General features: G+C 37.9%; 1 protein-coding gene across 1 annotated transcript; it reads left to right on the top strand.

Moving 5' to 3' along the window:
• Positions 1-14,791: 14,791 nt before the first annotated feature.
• On the top strand, positions 14,792-17,065 carry LOC149647323 (transient receptor potential cation channel subfamily A member 1-like). The gene is made up of 2 exons (XM_089849632.1): positions 14,792-14,833; positions 15,428-17,065. The coding sequence occupies exons 1-2, from the start codon at positions 14,792-14,794 to the stop codon at positions 17,063-17,065; spliced, it is 1,680 nt and encodes a 559-aa protein (XP_089705758.1).
• Positions 17,066-17,079: the final 14 nt, after the last annotated feature.

Consider the following 17,079-nt stretch of genomic DNA (forward strand, 5'->3'; position numbering starts at 1 on the left):
CATAAAAACAAAAAGTTTATATCGGCAACCTTTGACTCTGACATGTATTTTGTAGAACCCCCTTTTAACTCAGAACCGTTTCAACCCCCCCTATAGATAGAGCTGGTTTCGCGGACTTACACAAGGGAACATGCGTAAATAGGCTTAAAATATAGTTCGAAAGGACCGAACTTCTTGGTAACATTACGCGACTCGTGTTGTATTGGGTCATAGCCCACTCGATCACGCGCGTCACGACGCAAGCGAGCAGCTTGCGTCGTAATTGCTCGCTTTTGTCGTGACGCGCGTGATCGAGTGGGCTATGATTGGGTTGCCAGAGCTCGGAGCCAGCTAGGTTTCTAACAATTAACGATCTATTGTTAGTTATTAGTCGTGTTTATCACTTGATAAAAGGATTAAAATGCCCCGAAAGAAAAATAATTCAAATTTTAAAAGCCAGCAAACACAATGTAACACCCTAATTAAAAATATACGCGAGATTGGTGTACAAGTTCATATAGACCCGCTGCAAAGCAAAGGCTTAACGTCCTAAGAAATTCAAACTGAGTCTTGTTTCAACTGTTTTAACGTGTCGACTCAATCAGAGATATTTGGATTTAAAGTTCCCTCAGAGAAATGGGACGAAATAAATAGTTTTCAACGTTTGAACCTCTCCGAAAATACACGTAAGAGGAAACTGTTTGTTGATAAAATACAAATACCCACGTGTTTTTTGAAAGACGCGCAGACGATAAAATTGATAGTCCCAAGGACTGCCGTTTGGATCGCCACCAGCGACATGTACTACTTTAGAAGAAATCGATAAACCTATGACGTGAGAAAGCTCAATGCTTATTGGTTAATACGTGTAGGTGGGTGAGAGGATGATCTATCACATCTGAAATTACAGGGATTGTACAGCCAAAGGCTAGATAGCATTGACGATATAAACTTTTTGTTTTTATGGATCTATCTACTTTTGGTCTAAGCCTAATTATTTAAAAGTGTATTTAACTTTCGGCTCACTCTGAACCGTTAATGTCTCTGTATTACAGAAACGAAAACCAAACCAAACCCAAGCGTTTACTTTTTGGTTCACTAGGCCTATTGACAAACAAAAACTCATTTGACCAATATAGTTGCGTTCTTCTTGAAATCACTTTCAAAAGAATTATGCTATAAACAGATGTAGTATAGCTTAAGTAATATATAAACATCGATTTCAAATAATAATAATTAAAAATATTCTTGGGATATCAAAATGAAACAGAGCTTTATAGCTACAAAATCACTAAACGCATCGAAATTACGAAAAATATTTCCAAATATTAATTATACATTATGAGAAAACCAAATTTTAAGGTTTTGTAGGATTTCTTTCCACAAAACAAAGCGAACTGCTAACGCGTGCACTAACGGACGGACACACACAGACTAAAACATAGGCTGCTTTTTAACTCTTTCCGTTTTAATTTTGAGTTGAGAAACTAGATTATCTTAAATATTAAAATAAATATAATTAATATTAAATATTTTCTTCGTTAGTTGTTCGCCTTATTGAGCGTTACATCGCGTTTATAAAGAACAATTAGACATTCTTGAGAGACTTGACTAATATTGGCGTTTGAAATGAAGCATACTCCGGTTGCATTACCTTATTCAAATAGGTAGTATATAAGGGTGTCGAACTACAGCTAAAAGCAAGAACAACCGCAATTGCGAAAACCTTTGGTGGCGATCCCACCCTAGGGAGGCTAGACGTTTCTCGTAACCCTAGCTGATCGCCGCGAATGTCTTAAACCCAACGATGACGATGGAGTAGAAACCAGGTGTACAGACTGGTGTCCAAGTGGAATGGACGAAGACCAGAAGATGGTGGTGATTAGAAGCCAGTATGTACAGACTGGTGTCCATGTGGGATGGACGATGACCAGAAGATGGTGGTGATTAGAAGCCAGTATGTACAGACTGGTGTCCATGTGGGATGGACGAAGACCAAAAGATGGTGGTGATTAGAAGCCAGTATGTACAGACTGGTGTCCATGTGGGATGGACGAAGACCAAAAGATGGTGGTGATTAGAAGCCAGTATGTACAGACTGGTGTCCAAGTGGAATGGACGAAGACCAGAAGATGGTGGTGATTAGAAGCCAATGAATACAGACTGGTGTCCATGTGGGATGGACGAAGACCAAAAGATGGTGGTGATTAGAAGCCAGTAAGTACAGACTGGTGTCCGTGTGGGATGGACAAAGACGAGAAGGAGCCATTTCCGTGACTGTGAAAGCAGTTCGGAAATGGCGAACACGTTTGCTCCGATTTGGAAACTGCGAACGCGGTCACGTGGGTGTAACAACAGACACACAGACACACAGACAGACACACAGACAGACAGACAGACACACACACACACACACGTCGAATTTAGAACCTCTCCGTGACATACGTCACTCGGAGAGGTAATAAATACAGGTATAACTGATATTATTTTTTTTTAATCGTCACTATTTTACCTTAATTCTAGTTAAGCCGTTTTAAGAAAAGTTATTCTTAAAATGAATTTAAACATAGCTATTGTTGACGTTTGACTTCTAGCGTACACCGTTTTCACAATTTTTGGAAATTTAGGGGCTTATTCACAAAGGATGAGAATAAGCGCAATTGCGTAACCGTAGCCGATCGAGCGTACATCTTAACCCCAACGATGATAATGGAGTTGCAGATTGGCTTGTATGTGGTATACACAGAAGACTAATTATGATGGTGTTGTCAGAAGCCAATAAGTACAGATTTGCGTGTATGTGGTATGCCATACGAAAGACAAGTGTGGAGATAGCGTAATGAAGTAGAATTTTCCTAATTTCTGTTAACTGCGAACGCGGTCCGGAAATTGCGATCACGGTTGCTCCGATTTTCCAACTGCGAATGTGGTGACAGACAGACACACACAGACATGAACAGTGTTATACTTCTTCGTGACGTCATCGTCATTCGGAGAGGTAAAAACCTGTGCTAAGGGAAAATTCAAGTGATTTTTATGAATTCCTCTAATCCCAAGACATTCCAGCATTTTGAACTCTCCGAGAATTAATTCCTAATTATTGAAAAATCAAAATAAGTATGAATTTCTTCAAATATTTAGTATAAGGTAGTCCGATGAATTATAAATTAATTTTGATTTTCAAAATCTTTGGGATATTTTTAGGATATTTCACTATGCAGGTAGAATTAGTACATGATTTCTCTCTTCATCTTGTATGATTATTCTATATACAGATGTAGTATTGCTTAAGTAATATATAAACAGCCATTTCAAATAATAATATTAAAAAATGTCCTTGGAATATCAAAATGAAACAGAGCTTTCAAGCTACAAAACTACTAAAGGCATCGTAATTACGAAAAATATTTCCACATATTCACTTTATATTATGGGAAAAGGGAATATTAAGGTTTTGTATGATTTCTTTACACATCAACACAAGGCGAACTGCTAACACGACGCGCTAGTGTAACAATGGACGGACACACACAGACAAAAACATAGACTGCTTTTTAACTCTTTCCGTATTAATTTTGAGTTGAGAAACAAGATTATCTTAAATATTAAAATAAATATAATTAATATTAAATATTTTCTTCGTTAGTTGTTCGCCTTATTGAGCGTTACATCGTTTAGATAAAGAACAATTAAACATTCTTGAGAGACTTGACTAATATTGGCGTTTGAAATGAAGCATACGCCGGTTGCTTCGCCTTACTCAAATAGGTAGTATATAAAGGATTGGAATCGCAGCTATAGGTAAGAACAGCGCAATTGCGTGAATCTTTGGTGGAAGCCCCTTCATTAGGAAGCTAGACGTTTTTCGTAACCCTAGCCGATCGCCGCGTACGTCTTTACCTTAATGCTGACGGAGTAGAAGCCAGTGTGTACAGACTGGTGTCCATGTGGGATGGACAAAGAGAAGATGATGGTGGTGATTAGAAGCCAGTGTGTACAGTACAGAATGGTGTCCATGTGCGATGGACAAAGACCAGAGGTTGAGGTGTTAGACAGGCAATGTAGTAATAGCCTGTAAGTCGAATACAATTTTCAAAATTTTCCGGAACTGTAAATGCGGTCCGGAAATTGAGAACACGTTTGCTCCGATTTGCAAACTGCGAACGCGGTCACGTGGGTGTAACAACAGACAGACAGACACGTTGAAATTAGAGCCTCTCCGTGACATACGTCACTCGGAGAGGTAAATAGCCCAAAGGTGTTTATCCGCACCATTCAAACAGTTTTATATTATACAACAATGCAATTCGGAATTGGTTCGGTTAAAAACGGTTCTGTAATCGTTTCCAATGCGTTGGCAACGGTTCGGGCAAGCTCGTATAAACGCGGCTTATGTTTCCGTTTAAAAACATTTCAATAAGGGTCAATTAACACCGTGCCGTTTTCCTAAGCACCCATTGAAACAAAAACCCCCTTCAGATTAAAGCACACCTGGAAGAGTTAATAGAACCTAAAGGTGTTTCTACGTACCAGTGAATCGCCATTTCCTTTAGAAAATACTAAAAAGAGTCAACTAGCACCTTTTACGGAGAAAATACCATCTCAGTAACAAAACTCTCTAAAAGGAGTATATAAACACTTCAAGGTATTTCCAAACACCCCTGAAACACCTTTTTTTCTAACAGTGTTCTTTCTCGAACCTTTAAGGATCTCTCAAGAACCCGTATTTTTTTCATGAACCCTCAAGGATCTATCGAGAACCAAAATGTTCTTTCACGAACCCTCAAGGATCTATAGAGAACCTGAATGTTCTTTCACGAACCCTCAAGGATCTATCGAGAACCTGAATGTTCTTTCACGAACCATGAAGGCTCTCGCAAGAACCCAAATGTTCTTTCAAGAACCTTCAAGGATCTATTAAAACCCCACACGTTTTTACAAGAACCCTTTTAATTAGATACGATCTGCTAAGAACTTTCCTGTTCTACTGTGAACCTTCATCTACGTCTGGGAACCTTTAGCGTTCCAACAAGAACGTAAGAGTTCTATTGAAAACCCTCGAAGAACCCTTTTTTTTTACAGTGTAAAACCGAAATTGATCTGGCTCCACTATACTCTGAAGTAAAATTAAAATTTTTCTTTTACCTTAACCTGATGAAGAAAACAGCGCCAATTCAATTTAAAATCATCGATGTGACGATATCCCCGTTGATTAAGCTATTCAAAGTTAATCAGGGGAAACTACACGGCTGGACATCTTTATTATACGCTTCGTATCAAGGCCATGTTAATGTGGTTAAATTGTTGGTAGAAAACGGAGCTCAGATTGATATTAGAGACAGTATAAACAGAACTGCTTTGCACTTAGCTTCCAAAAAAGGCCATTTAGAAGTTGTGCAATTTTTGCTCGAAAAAGGTGCGAAAGTTGACACTATGGATTGTTTTGGCTTTACACCGTTAATCGAAGCTTCCAAAAATGGCCACTTGAATGTAGTACGATCTTTGCTGCAAAATGGAGCAAACATTGAGCACGAGGCAAAATTTGACATTTCACCATTACGCATGGCTATTTGTGCTGGTTCATCAGATGTGGTTGGTACACTAATCGAAAACGGCGCAAATGTCAACAAAAAAATAGGCCATGATATTGGCTCGACACCTTTACACTATTGTTGTCTATTTGGCCACTCGGAAATAATAACAGCCCTTTTAGACGGTGGCGCCAATATTAACGCCGTCGATAATGACGGGAAGTCTTCTTTGGAATTGGCTATCGAAAAACGAAATTCGACTATTGCAAACATTCTTTTGGACCGTGGAGCTAAATATGGCAAAGATATACAAAATGAAGAACTGAGAGAAAAGGTCTCAAATTTGAACGATAGAATTAATAGTTACCACGATGAATTGAAATCTGTCCAAAATGAAAAAGACGAAGCAGTGAATGAAAAGATGGAAGAAATTGCGAGACTAAAGAAGAAGCACGAAGAAGAAATTGCAAGACTAAAAGAAGAGTATGAAGGGGAAATTTCGAGACTAAAGAATAAGCAACAAGAAGACGTTGATGCCGTCCTGGATATGCTTGACAGAAAGAGTGATGAAATTTGTTTCCTGGAGAAGAAATTAAGTGAATCAAAAGAACAAAGGGATTTGATCATTGAAGAAAAGAAGCGAGAGTTAGAAGAACTGCAGAGCAAAATATCTGAACTGACCAAGGATAGGCAACTACTGAAAGTTGAAAACACTACCCTTTTGAAAGAAGTCGAAAAACTTAGCAAAGACCTCGAACAGTCTAAAGCAGATTTGCAATCTGCTAAAACGGGACCCTTATTCAAGGATTGCACACTAAAATTTAAAAAGGGTAGCTCTTTGGTACTTCAGTATAATACATAATGACAAAAATTGCTTTCATAATAAAGACTGAAAAATAATTTACTTTACAAATAGAAAGGATAGATATTTAATATTTCAAATCGATATATTAAAGATACCTAGTTAATTTCCATTTCTAAGAGACCGCAGACAGACTTAAATAAAATTCGACTACTTTACGAGCATCAAAGCTATTCACTATAATGTAAAGTTGTAGTTCAGAAAAGTAATTGTTGCAATAATAAAGAATGAATTATATTGATGATTTCAAATTAATTGCATTAAGGACAGATAGCCAAATTTTGATACCAAAAGAAAAGGCCATGATGCAAACTCTCAGTTGATCATACAAATATTATAATTTTTAAAGTTTTCGAGTTTGGATATTTCTTACTTAATTACTGATTGGATTTGGATGAAATTTGACACGCAGGTTGATTACGACCTGGTACTTATAAACCCACTAGTAGGTTTGCTACTGTTAATTTTATTTTTAATGACAAAATTGTTGTCACCAAGCCGTGGGAAAAAGCCTAGTTAAAACAATATGGTCCCGTCCTGATTAGTAAGGCCCAAGGAGGATGTATAAGAGGGAAGACTCGTTCTAGAAAGTGGGGAGGTAAAAAAATAAACGAGGCAGAGACCACAAGCAGTGGCGCAACTTCCAAGCGCAAGCCGTTGGTAATGGTGATTGCTTTTGGAAACTAGGGATAGTAAAATTATGAACAAGCTCAAGAGGCAAGAGAATGGAGGCTTGAACGCGTGGGCGGGAAAACGGGATCGTGAGTCAGCTATTATGCTAGGGACTGAATAAAATGTGATTTCTCAACAAATTATTGAGCATTTTGACTCAGGTATTGTTTTTAACTATATTATCCTATTATCACTTATCAAATCCGCATAAGCTTTAATCTAGGTGCATGAATTTAGGCCCTACGTATTGGTAGCTTTTTTCCAAGGGCCTTTTTTATTCCTCCCATTTGATTAGCATTGGTGTTCACATTTGGGTCCCGCGTTCACTATTTAGGGTCAGGGTGTTTACATTTACCGGCGATTGTTCACATTTGGGGTCCTCTAAGGGGTTTTGGAAATAAGATATTGTGCAAAAATTTAAAAGAGTTAAAAAACTGAAAACATAGCGAATTGTGTCTAAAGAAGCATATTTCATATCCTGAAAGTTTCAGGTGTCTAACGTTAGCGACACGGAAGTTACTCAAAGATTTGTAAAAAGTGTTTACAATTACCAGTACTGCTAAAATAAAATTGAATAAAAATAAATCTGTTTCATTAACGGTTAAGATAATATCCGGAACTATAAGATCAGCTAAAAAAAAATTATATAGGCCTAGGCCTAGTTGGAAACAAAAAATTTCACTTGTACAGAAAGATTATTTTATCTCAGATAGATTATAATACCTTTGTATCGCGTGCGATATTGAAATAGCGTTACTTATACATTTACTGATAAAGGGGATTTTTGTTTAAAAGATTCATCGGCGTTCACGAGGTGATATCACACCGAAATTGGGTCGCATTAAATTGGTAAGTTTTTAATGGATTTAATATGATTATGAAACTGGAACCCAGTAGTTGGTAAACAGTAACTAGTCCTACCAAAAACCAGAAGTCCATGTGTGATGGACTCCTGCTAAAACCCCAAACAGTTGGATTTTTACTGCGCAGTCATGGACGGGTACCTCTCATGGTTTGAATGGAAAGGAGCAATGTTCAAGGTTATATTTAAAGGGCTGTTTGGACAGTGGGACAAACGACGATCTTCGTCATAGTCTTTTTACTGAATTTCAAATAAATTCATAGTTTTGATCTATCTAGGCCTATTTACCTTCAATTTTGCTAATTACCACACAAAAATAGAGGAATTCATCGCACCAGTGTTTCCTGAATAGTTCACATATCCCTGGCACTGTCCCATTTTATCCCCTACTTCCCATGGGCTCAAGAAAATTCAACCTTATTTTTAAGAAGGGATTTTACAAATTGCCAAGCAGAAATCAAATCAACAATAGAAAGTACAGATTTTAATGCACTATAGATGTTAAGCTCCAAGCTGGTAAAATTGTAACGGAAACTTAATATAAGGATAAGTAATTGCGAGAAGAGACGGTGGAATCCATATACTGTATGCATGCAAAAGTCACTGATGTGGAACTCGAAGTTTTTCTATAATTGTAAAAAAAGAAATTTGTACCAAATTTCTTTGCAGGATAACAAGAAATCTTTCTAGCTTTATTCATGACGCAAATGACGAACGAACTATCTTCTTCAGTTGGGAGAACCAGCCTACAACTGGTGCTCTCACCATTGCTTAAACAAATACAAGAAGTGAAGATTTTTTAAAAGAGAAAAACTGTTATTTTTTTCTGGTGAGAGATGACCAAGAAGTGATATCTAGTTTATTAGGGAGGAGGTATAAGATACCGAAGTATTCGCGCACCAGTCCCCTTCCAAAATACAAGGGGGGGGCGTAAAAGGAGGCCGGACTATTTGGCCTCGCCTCAGTCGGAAAATACGAATTTTCGTCATTCGCGTCGTGCTGACGTGAGTTTTCAAGAACCAATGAGATGCTGGGTGTAATTTAGAGGCGGCGGGGATTAACTCCGGACAGGCTACGTTTGGACTGGAGATAAAGCTGGAAATGTGGCGAATTTATACCTTCTCCCTAGTAATCTAGATATCACTTCTTGAGATGGCCTTAAAATATAACTTACGACGGCGTTTCTAATTATCTAGCAAATACCATATGTCTGTCTACGAAAAAGAGAATATTCTACGGTAGCTAAATTCAACAATATGGGGAATTCGCAATCCAGTTTAGACATACATGCTGCGTCAATTGATGGTGATATAGATCGTGTTGAGACTGCGTTGAAAAGAAAACAAGATCCCAACAAGAAGGACAGTACCGGTCGGACTCCGTTGATGTACGCCTGCCGTTTTGGCCATATCGATCTTGTCAAATTGTTGATCCAAAATGGAGCCCGGATTAATGAAACGGACCGAGAAATCAGATCCCCGATAAAGTACGCTGCCGACAATGGACACTTGAATGTTGTAAAATTCTTGATTGAAAATGGAGCTGATATAGAGCAGGCAGGTGAGGATAACTGGACACGGCTAATGGAAGCTTCCAGGAGAGGAGACTTGAAGGAGGTGGAGCTTAGACTGTTGATAGACAACGGAGCTCGGATTGATAAGAGAGACAAGAATGGAAACACTGCCTTACGCTTAGCATCCTTTAATGGCCATTTACATGTTGCAAAATGTTTGCTCGAAAAAGGTGCGACTGTTGACAAGACGGATTTTTTTGGCATATCCCAAGCTCTAATCGATAACGGCGCCAATGTCAACGTAAGAGACGAGCATGGTAGGACGCCTTTACATTATAGATGTTTAGAAGGACACGATGCAATAACAAAGATCTTCATAAACCAAGGCGCAATGATTAACGTAACCAATATGATGCACATTACTCCTTTGGATTTGGCTATCAAAAACCGCCACTGGAGTACTTCGGAGATGCTTTTGGACCGTGGAGCTAAATTCGGAAGTGAAATACAAAATGAAGAGCTGAGAGAAACATTATCAAAACTAAATGATCGAGTTAAAAATTTTCAAGATCAGTTGAATTCCGCTCTCAGTGAAAAAGAGGAAGCGGAGAAACAAATGGAGGAAACGATGCAAGAAATTGCGAGACTAAAGGTGCAGCATCAAAGTGATTCAGATGCACTCGAGTTCTATTTGTCCGTTCTGGAAAAACAAAGAAAACAGCAAGAAGAATTGCTCATCGAGGAAAACAACACGAAGAGTAATAAAATTACTCAACTGGAAGCGGAAATTGAGGAAACGAAGAGACAACTGGATTTGGTCATGGAAGAAAAAAATAAGAAGTGTAATCAAATTTCTATCCTGGAGGAAGAATTATCTGGCATGAAGAAGCAACGGGATCTGGTCGCGGAGAAAAGAAGCGGAGAGTTAGAAGAGCTGCAGACAAAAATCACAGACTTGACAGCGAACGAGCAATTGTTCATAAGCGAGAACAGGGCTGTCTCGGAAGAAGTCAACAAACTTAAAAATGACCTCGAACAGATGAAAAGAGATTTTCAGTCGGCTAAAACGGGCACCACATTCAAGGATTGTACAATAAAAGTTGAAAAAGGTAGCACTTTCGCAGTTCAGAATTGCATAGAATGAAAAATAGCTTTGTAACCAAGACTCTAAAATAATGAACTGTACCAATTGAAAGGATACACACTTACTTTTTCATATCGATATTTTAAAGATAGCAAGTTAATTTACATTTCTAAGAAACCTTAGACAATCTGAAACAGATTTGCAATTGGTCAAGGCGAGTCATATCCACAATCACTGTAATGTTATCCTTCAGATAATTTACTGTTCGCAAAATTCAAAAAATATAGTATGAAAATTCAAAATTGTCCAGGTTTACAAACTAATTTTTTGTAAGTACGGACAGTAAAATAACAGTATATTAAAGCCTTAATGCCAAAGTAAATTTTTTCTATAATAGTAATTGAAACTTCAATTGCGCGAATAAATTAAAGAAATGTACAATGTGTAACCAATATTAAGGTTATCTTCCTTCAAATAGAGCTCTACTGAGCATGCGTAAAATTCGTCGCGCTATTAGTGCACTGGGTATGGGCATCACCACTACCGTTGAATCTATCCGGATAGTCGTTGCTTACAATGAGGTGACATCGCCCAATCACTACTCGAGGAAATAATAACACTACTACTTCAAAATATAGCTCTTGACACTCAAATACAAAACGCATTGTGTATTTCTTTAAATCGGCTTTTATCATGAGAAATAACCTGAACCATTTTAAAACGCAATTAATATGTTAATCCCATTTTGAAATCAAACAATTATCATGGCTTTCTTTTAAAATTAAGCACATAATATAGTTTTTTCAGAATTTTTAAATTTTTAAAATGATCAAATTATTTGGCTAAACTTAATTTTAATGACTTAAGATTGAAAATAATTTAATTAATGAAAAATTTGTCAATGTTATCCAAATTAAAACGACAATAAATTACAATAATTATTTTCAACAATTTATAAATGGAGACGGGGAGTTTAAAAAAACGAGGCAGATACCGCATACAGTGGCGCGCAACTTCCACGCGCATGCCGTTGGTATAGGCAAGCCAAAAAATCGGAGGACACCCAGTGAGTGTTTTTTTTTTTTTTTTCATTTTTGCTTGGTGTGGTTATGTAACCAGATCTAGCTTTGCGCTGTTCGTGTGTAATTATGTGTGTGCGTTTGTTTGTAGCCCGGAATACACGAAAAACCAGCATGGATTAAGGCAAGATCCGCTATCACCTTGGAGCTCGAAATGTGAAAGAATCGCATACATAGGCGCTATAGTATCTAGGAGGATATAGGGGTGAAGGAGTCTTCGACTGCCCGATTTCCCATTGAAACGCGCTTACAGATTATCGGCCGTGGTTTCCCCCCGTTCTCTCTCGTTCTGGGAGATTCAAAGCCGCGCAACTAGTTCCGCGCACATCGTCATCGGGCGTCGTCTTTTCTTCTGATTTAATTTTTGGTAAAGGCTGCATTTTTTAGTGCTTTAACGGAACATTTATCATTATTTCATTTTTTATTAATTGTAAATTATTTGTTCTTTGATAAAACTGTTGTAGAGGGTACGCTTTTTTACTCTATCCCTAAACCAAAAACTTAAGTAAAAAAGTGTTTAAGATGGATTAAAGCCTGTGGGAGAGTAGAGTTAACACCCGATAACATTAAAAAATGTCATTCTTTCCCCAAATCTCATACTTTTTACAACGCCGCCTACATATAGGCGGTGTTGCTTCTAAGGCCTAAGCTACCATGAAAAACCCGCTCTTTTTTGAATTGGGATTTGCGTGGTCACGTGATGCGCGTAACCAAGGTCACTAGGTGCGCGTGATCGAATCTCCCATGGGAGAGGCCGAAACCTGAGCTCTAAGAACGGGCAGTCGAAGACTCCTTCACCCCTATATCCTCCTAGATAGTATGAGCTTTCAGTGCTCAGTTTTTCTGACTTCCGATGAACGTAAAAGAAGGTAGTCGGGACCCTCTTTAAGAACAGATCCACTTCCGGTGCTTGGAAGAATTGGGAAAGAAACAACATTTGGCACCGTCGAAGTATTCACCCAGTTATATTACGAGAACGCTAAGATTTACGTTTAATTTGATGGGAAGCTGCATCGAAGGCGATTTATAGGATAGCGTCTATAGGCAAAATAGTTTCTTTATAGAGCGGTTTGTTGGGTTGGCGCTGGGGGATGGAGGATGGGGGATGGGGACTGCGGGAGCGCTTGCTCGAGGTATTATCCCATTGGACCGATTCCCATTCGACCGAAACCGCTTTTTGGTTTTTTATGGAGAATATATTTAAATTTCCAGCCCAATGGCGGGTTTCTGCTGAATGGGAATTTATTTGAAAGAATTAGTTAGTTAAATGTCTGTGAGGATTTCGAATACCGGCAGCAGCAAGGTAGAATATCAGGCTTTTAATTCAGAGGCTCGGGTTCAAACCCAGAGAAGGAAATTGTAAGTTAAGTTTGGTTAGGTTAGGTTAGTAATATTTTATAAATCATTTAACTATTCTGCGCCTTTTCTAAAATATTTATGTTTAGCTTCATTGACTTCTCAAATAATATGCCTTTTCCAAAACATTACTGTTATGTTTGGTTAGGTTTGGTTTGGTTAAGTTAGGTTAGTAATATTTTATAAATCATTTAACAATGTTACACCTTTTCCAAAATATTGATGTTTTATACCTTCATTGACTTCTCAAATAATATGCCTTTTTCAAAACTTTACTGTTATGTTAGGTTAGGTTTGGGTTCGTTATGTTAGGTTAGTAATATTTTACAAATCATTTTACTATGGTACGCCTTTTCCAAAATGTTCATGTTTAGCTTCATTGACTTCTCAAATAATAATATGCCTTTTCCAATATATTACTGTTATGTTAGGTTTGGTCAGGTCAGGTTAGGTTAGGTTAGGTTAGGTTTGGTTAGGTTTAGGTTAGGTTAGGTTAGGTTAAGGTTATATTAGGTTAGGTTAGGTTTGGTTTGGTTTGGTTAGGTTAGGTTTGGTTTGGTTCGGTTTAGGTTTGGTTTGGTTAGGTTTAGGTTTGGTTTGGTTAGGTTTATGTTATATTAGGTTAGGTTAGGTTAGGTTTGGTTTGGGTTTGGGTTTGGTCAGGTTAGGTTAGGTTAGGTTAGGTTAGGTTAAGTTAGGTTTGGTTAGGTTAGGTTAAGGTTATGTTAGGTTAGGTTAGGTTAGGTTTGGTTTGGTTTGTTTTGGTTAGGTTAGGTTTGGTTTGGTTTGGTTTAGGTTTGCTTAGGTTAGGTTTGGTTTGGTTAGGTTTATGTTAGATTAGGTTAGGTTAGGTTAGGTTTGGTTTGGTTTGGTTTGGTTAGGTTTGGTTTAGGTTAGGTTAGGTTTAGGTTAAGTTAGGGTAGGTTAGGTTTAGGTTTGGTTTGGTCAGGTTTGGTTAGGTTAGGTTAGGTTAGGTTTGGTTTAGGTTTGGTTTAGGTTTGGTTTGGTCAGGTTTGGTTTATGTTAGGTTAGTTTAGGTTAGGTTAGGTTAGGTTTGGTTTGGTTTGGTTAGGTTAGGTTTGGTTACTTCTATTATTCGAACCTTACAGGAAGGATTTCTACAATTATAGTAACTAGTTTTATCCTTTTTCTTATTCAATTGAAACAAGTAGCCATTATTAATGTAAAGAAAGCCGCCTTTAGTAGCAATTCTCTCCGTTATCAATCACATTTAAAGTTAAATTTTGCATTTCAAACATCAATATATATATATACAACGAAAACTGTAGGGTAAAAAAAAAGCCTTAAAAAATGAAAACGTTTGCTTTTTAAATTTTGATATATATTTTCCCAAAACCGCACATTTGGGCTGTTTTCGGTTGAATGGGAAACGCGTTCGGTCGATTGGGATTCGGTCGAATGGGACACAAGCTTGCTCGAATGAGAAATTGAATTCATTTTGAGGCTTCAATAATCACTTAGCTATGAAGTATTGTTTCAATTCGCTATGCCAAGAACCTTGATATTAATATTTCAATTTTAAAATGGGGTGTTGACAATTTTATTAAGCATTACTACATTTGCATATAGACTCTGCTGCCATTCTCAGACATAGCTTAGAGACAACGTGAGTTACGTCTGGGTTAACCTTGACCTTGTTTATTTGGAAACTCTTCTAATTGAGGAAGTTTAATCAGATTGTATTCTTTAATTATTTACTTTACTCCATCTGGGTCGATAATGAAACTGAACTTCCTTGTTGTTCTATTAACATAAAAAGGGAATGCACGTTTCAATCTCGGGTCGATATTCGACATTAAAACGAAGACTGTCTTAATTAATTTCTCGAAGAGATGAAGGAATTCTCGGTTGTCCTCTTCCTGGCTGCATTCACGGTAAATATAACAATTTCATCTTTAAAACTTCGTAGTAACACCTCGCGTAGAAGACGGTAAACTGAACTGAACCTAACACACTGTGCGGGTTAGGTTGCCCTCTTACACCGAAAGAACGATCTTACGACGACTTCTAAAATTGTGAATTAAAATAGCTATGGCGTCACAATGGAGAACAAGACACGTAAAAAATTTACGAAATAGCTAGGTGTCGTTGGGGTGGTGATGCCGTGATATTTTCGTATGTACTAATGTAGTACCATGGTTACCCTAGTGGGTATGGTAGTACAGTATTCTTGTTTTCCAAATCGCTAAGGTAATATTTGAGATTAACCAACAGTTGGGGTACATCAAGTTCTTGCCAGGACTAGCTAATGAAAAACTTTAATATTATCGTTAGCTTTCAAGTGAAAAGGTGGTTTTTTTCTTCGCAAAACTCGTCTTTAACACCCCTTCGATATATTATATATTTAATTTTTTTTTAATTTTGTTATTAGTGGTATCTGGGCCAAGTGGGATTAACCGTTAAGGCTTTCTTGGAGCCCTAAATAATTAAAATAAAATTGAAAGTTATAATCGAAGCTTTCCTTTCAGGGTTTGTTTGTAGATGGCGCTCAATGCAATGACGTCATCGCGGCGATTGAAGCGGGAGACAAAGAGAAGTTATCGGATTTATTATCGAACTGGACAGATATAAACAAGTGCTTGGAAAAGGTTTATGAAACACCCCTTTCAATCGCAATTCGAAAGAAGAAAATAGAATTAGCCCTATTTCTCATGGAAAAAGGAGCCAATCCGAATAAAAATTGCGGTGACTCTTATCCTCCACTAGATGCAGCGACGCATTTGGGATCCGTGACTCTGGTTAAAGCCCTTCTCGATAAAGGAGTGGAAGTTGACGAAGACGCTTTGGTCACCGCCATGGTTTTTGATCACAAAGATATTTTAGAGTTATTCATACCAAAGGACTTCGACCCAAACAAACAATATGGCAATTGCGAAACAACATTGCTTTTCTTGGCGGTCCGGCTAGGAAGAGTAAATCTAACTGAATTGTTGCTTGAAAAGGGAGCGGATATTGATCATAAAGATTGTTATAATTATACCGCTTTGAACAGGGCTTGTTGGCGTATAGAGGCTGATAATTTACAGGAATTCCGTATTATTGAGAAATGTATGGTGATGCTAATAGATGCCGGGGCTAACGTTCACACCACAGACATATTTGACAATGGAACCGCGCTTATTCACGCCTCTAATAGCGCTTCCTTCACTGTTGTGAAGAGATTGATCGAAAAAGGCGCCGATGTTAACGCCATAGACAATAGTGGAAACACAGCGTTGTCTTTCGCCATGGACAATTTAAAAAACAAGCCATTGGCAATCGTCAAAGAACTAAAATTGGAAAATATGGTAACATTTTTGTTGGAGAATGGAGCTGACGTACATGTCGGATCATCGCTGAGAGAAATCGCTAAGAGGGATTATGAGACTGATGACTTGATCAGCGCGATCAAAGCGGGAGACAAAGAAACTCTCTTGGATTTGTTATCGAACGGAACAGATATTAACAAGTGCTTGGAGTCGAATATTTGCAAGCCCCTTTCACTCGCAATTGCCAAAAGGAACGAAGAGATAATTCGAATCCTCATAGAGAATGGAGCTGAAGTCAATGGACTGTGCTATCTCCGGGATTCTTGTTCACCCTTGGAAGTAGCGACGCGTGAGGGTTTGATGACAGTTGTGAAAACCCTACTCGATAGAGGAGCCGTCATCGACGTAATCGCTTTAACGACAACCTACGATTATGATCGAAAAGATATTCGCCAGTTATTTTTAGAAAGAGGCTTCGACACAAACAAAACATTTGGTTATTATGACCGTACTATGTTGTTTGACGCAGCCTCTAAAGGATACGTAAATATGACCAAATTATTGCTTGAAATAGGAGTTGATATTGAACAAAGGGATTATTACGGTTACACCGCTTTAAATTGGGCTTGCCACGAAATGATGGTTAATCGGACTCTAACCAAGAAGATAGAAAAATGCGTGGAGTTACTTATAGATGGCGGGGCCAACGTCAACGCTACAAACAAACAAGACAATATGTATTCACTTTATTACGCCACTAAAAGTAATTCCAGCGTTGTAGTCAAGAAGTTAATGGAAAAAGACGCCATTTTTGGCAACCATACAGAGTATGGCCCTAATGGTAAAGGCTATAATTAATAAATTCCGTTTGA

The sequence above is a fragment of the Phalangium opilio genome, unplaced genomic scaffold (assembly GCF_054372755.1).
Source record: "Phalangium opilio isolate 3A_F unplaced genomic scaffold, DU_Popi_V2 ptg000089l_1, whole genome shotgun sequence".
Classification (NCBI taxonomy): Eukaryota; Metazoa; Arthropoda; class Arachnida; order Opiliones; family Phalangiidae; genus Phalangium; species Phalangium opilio.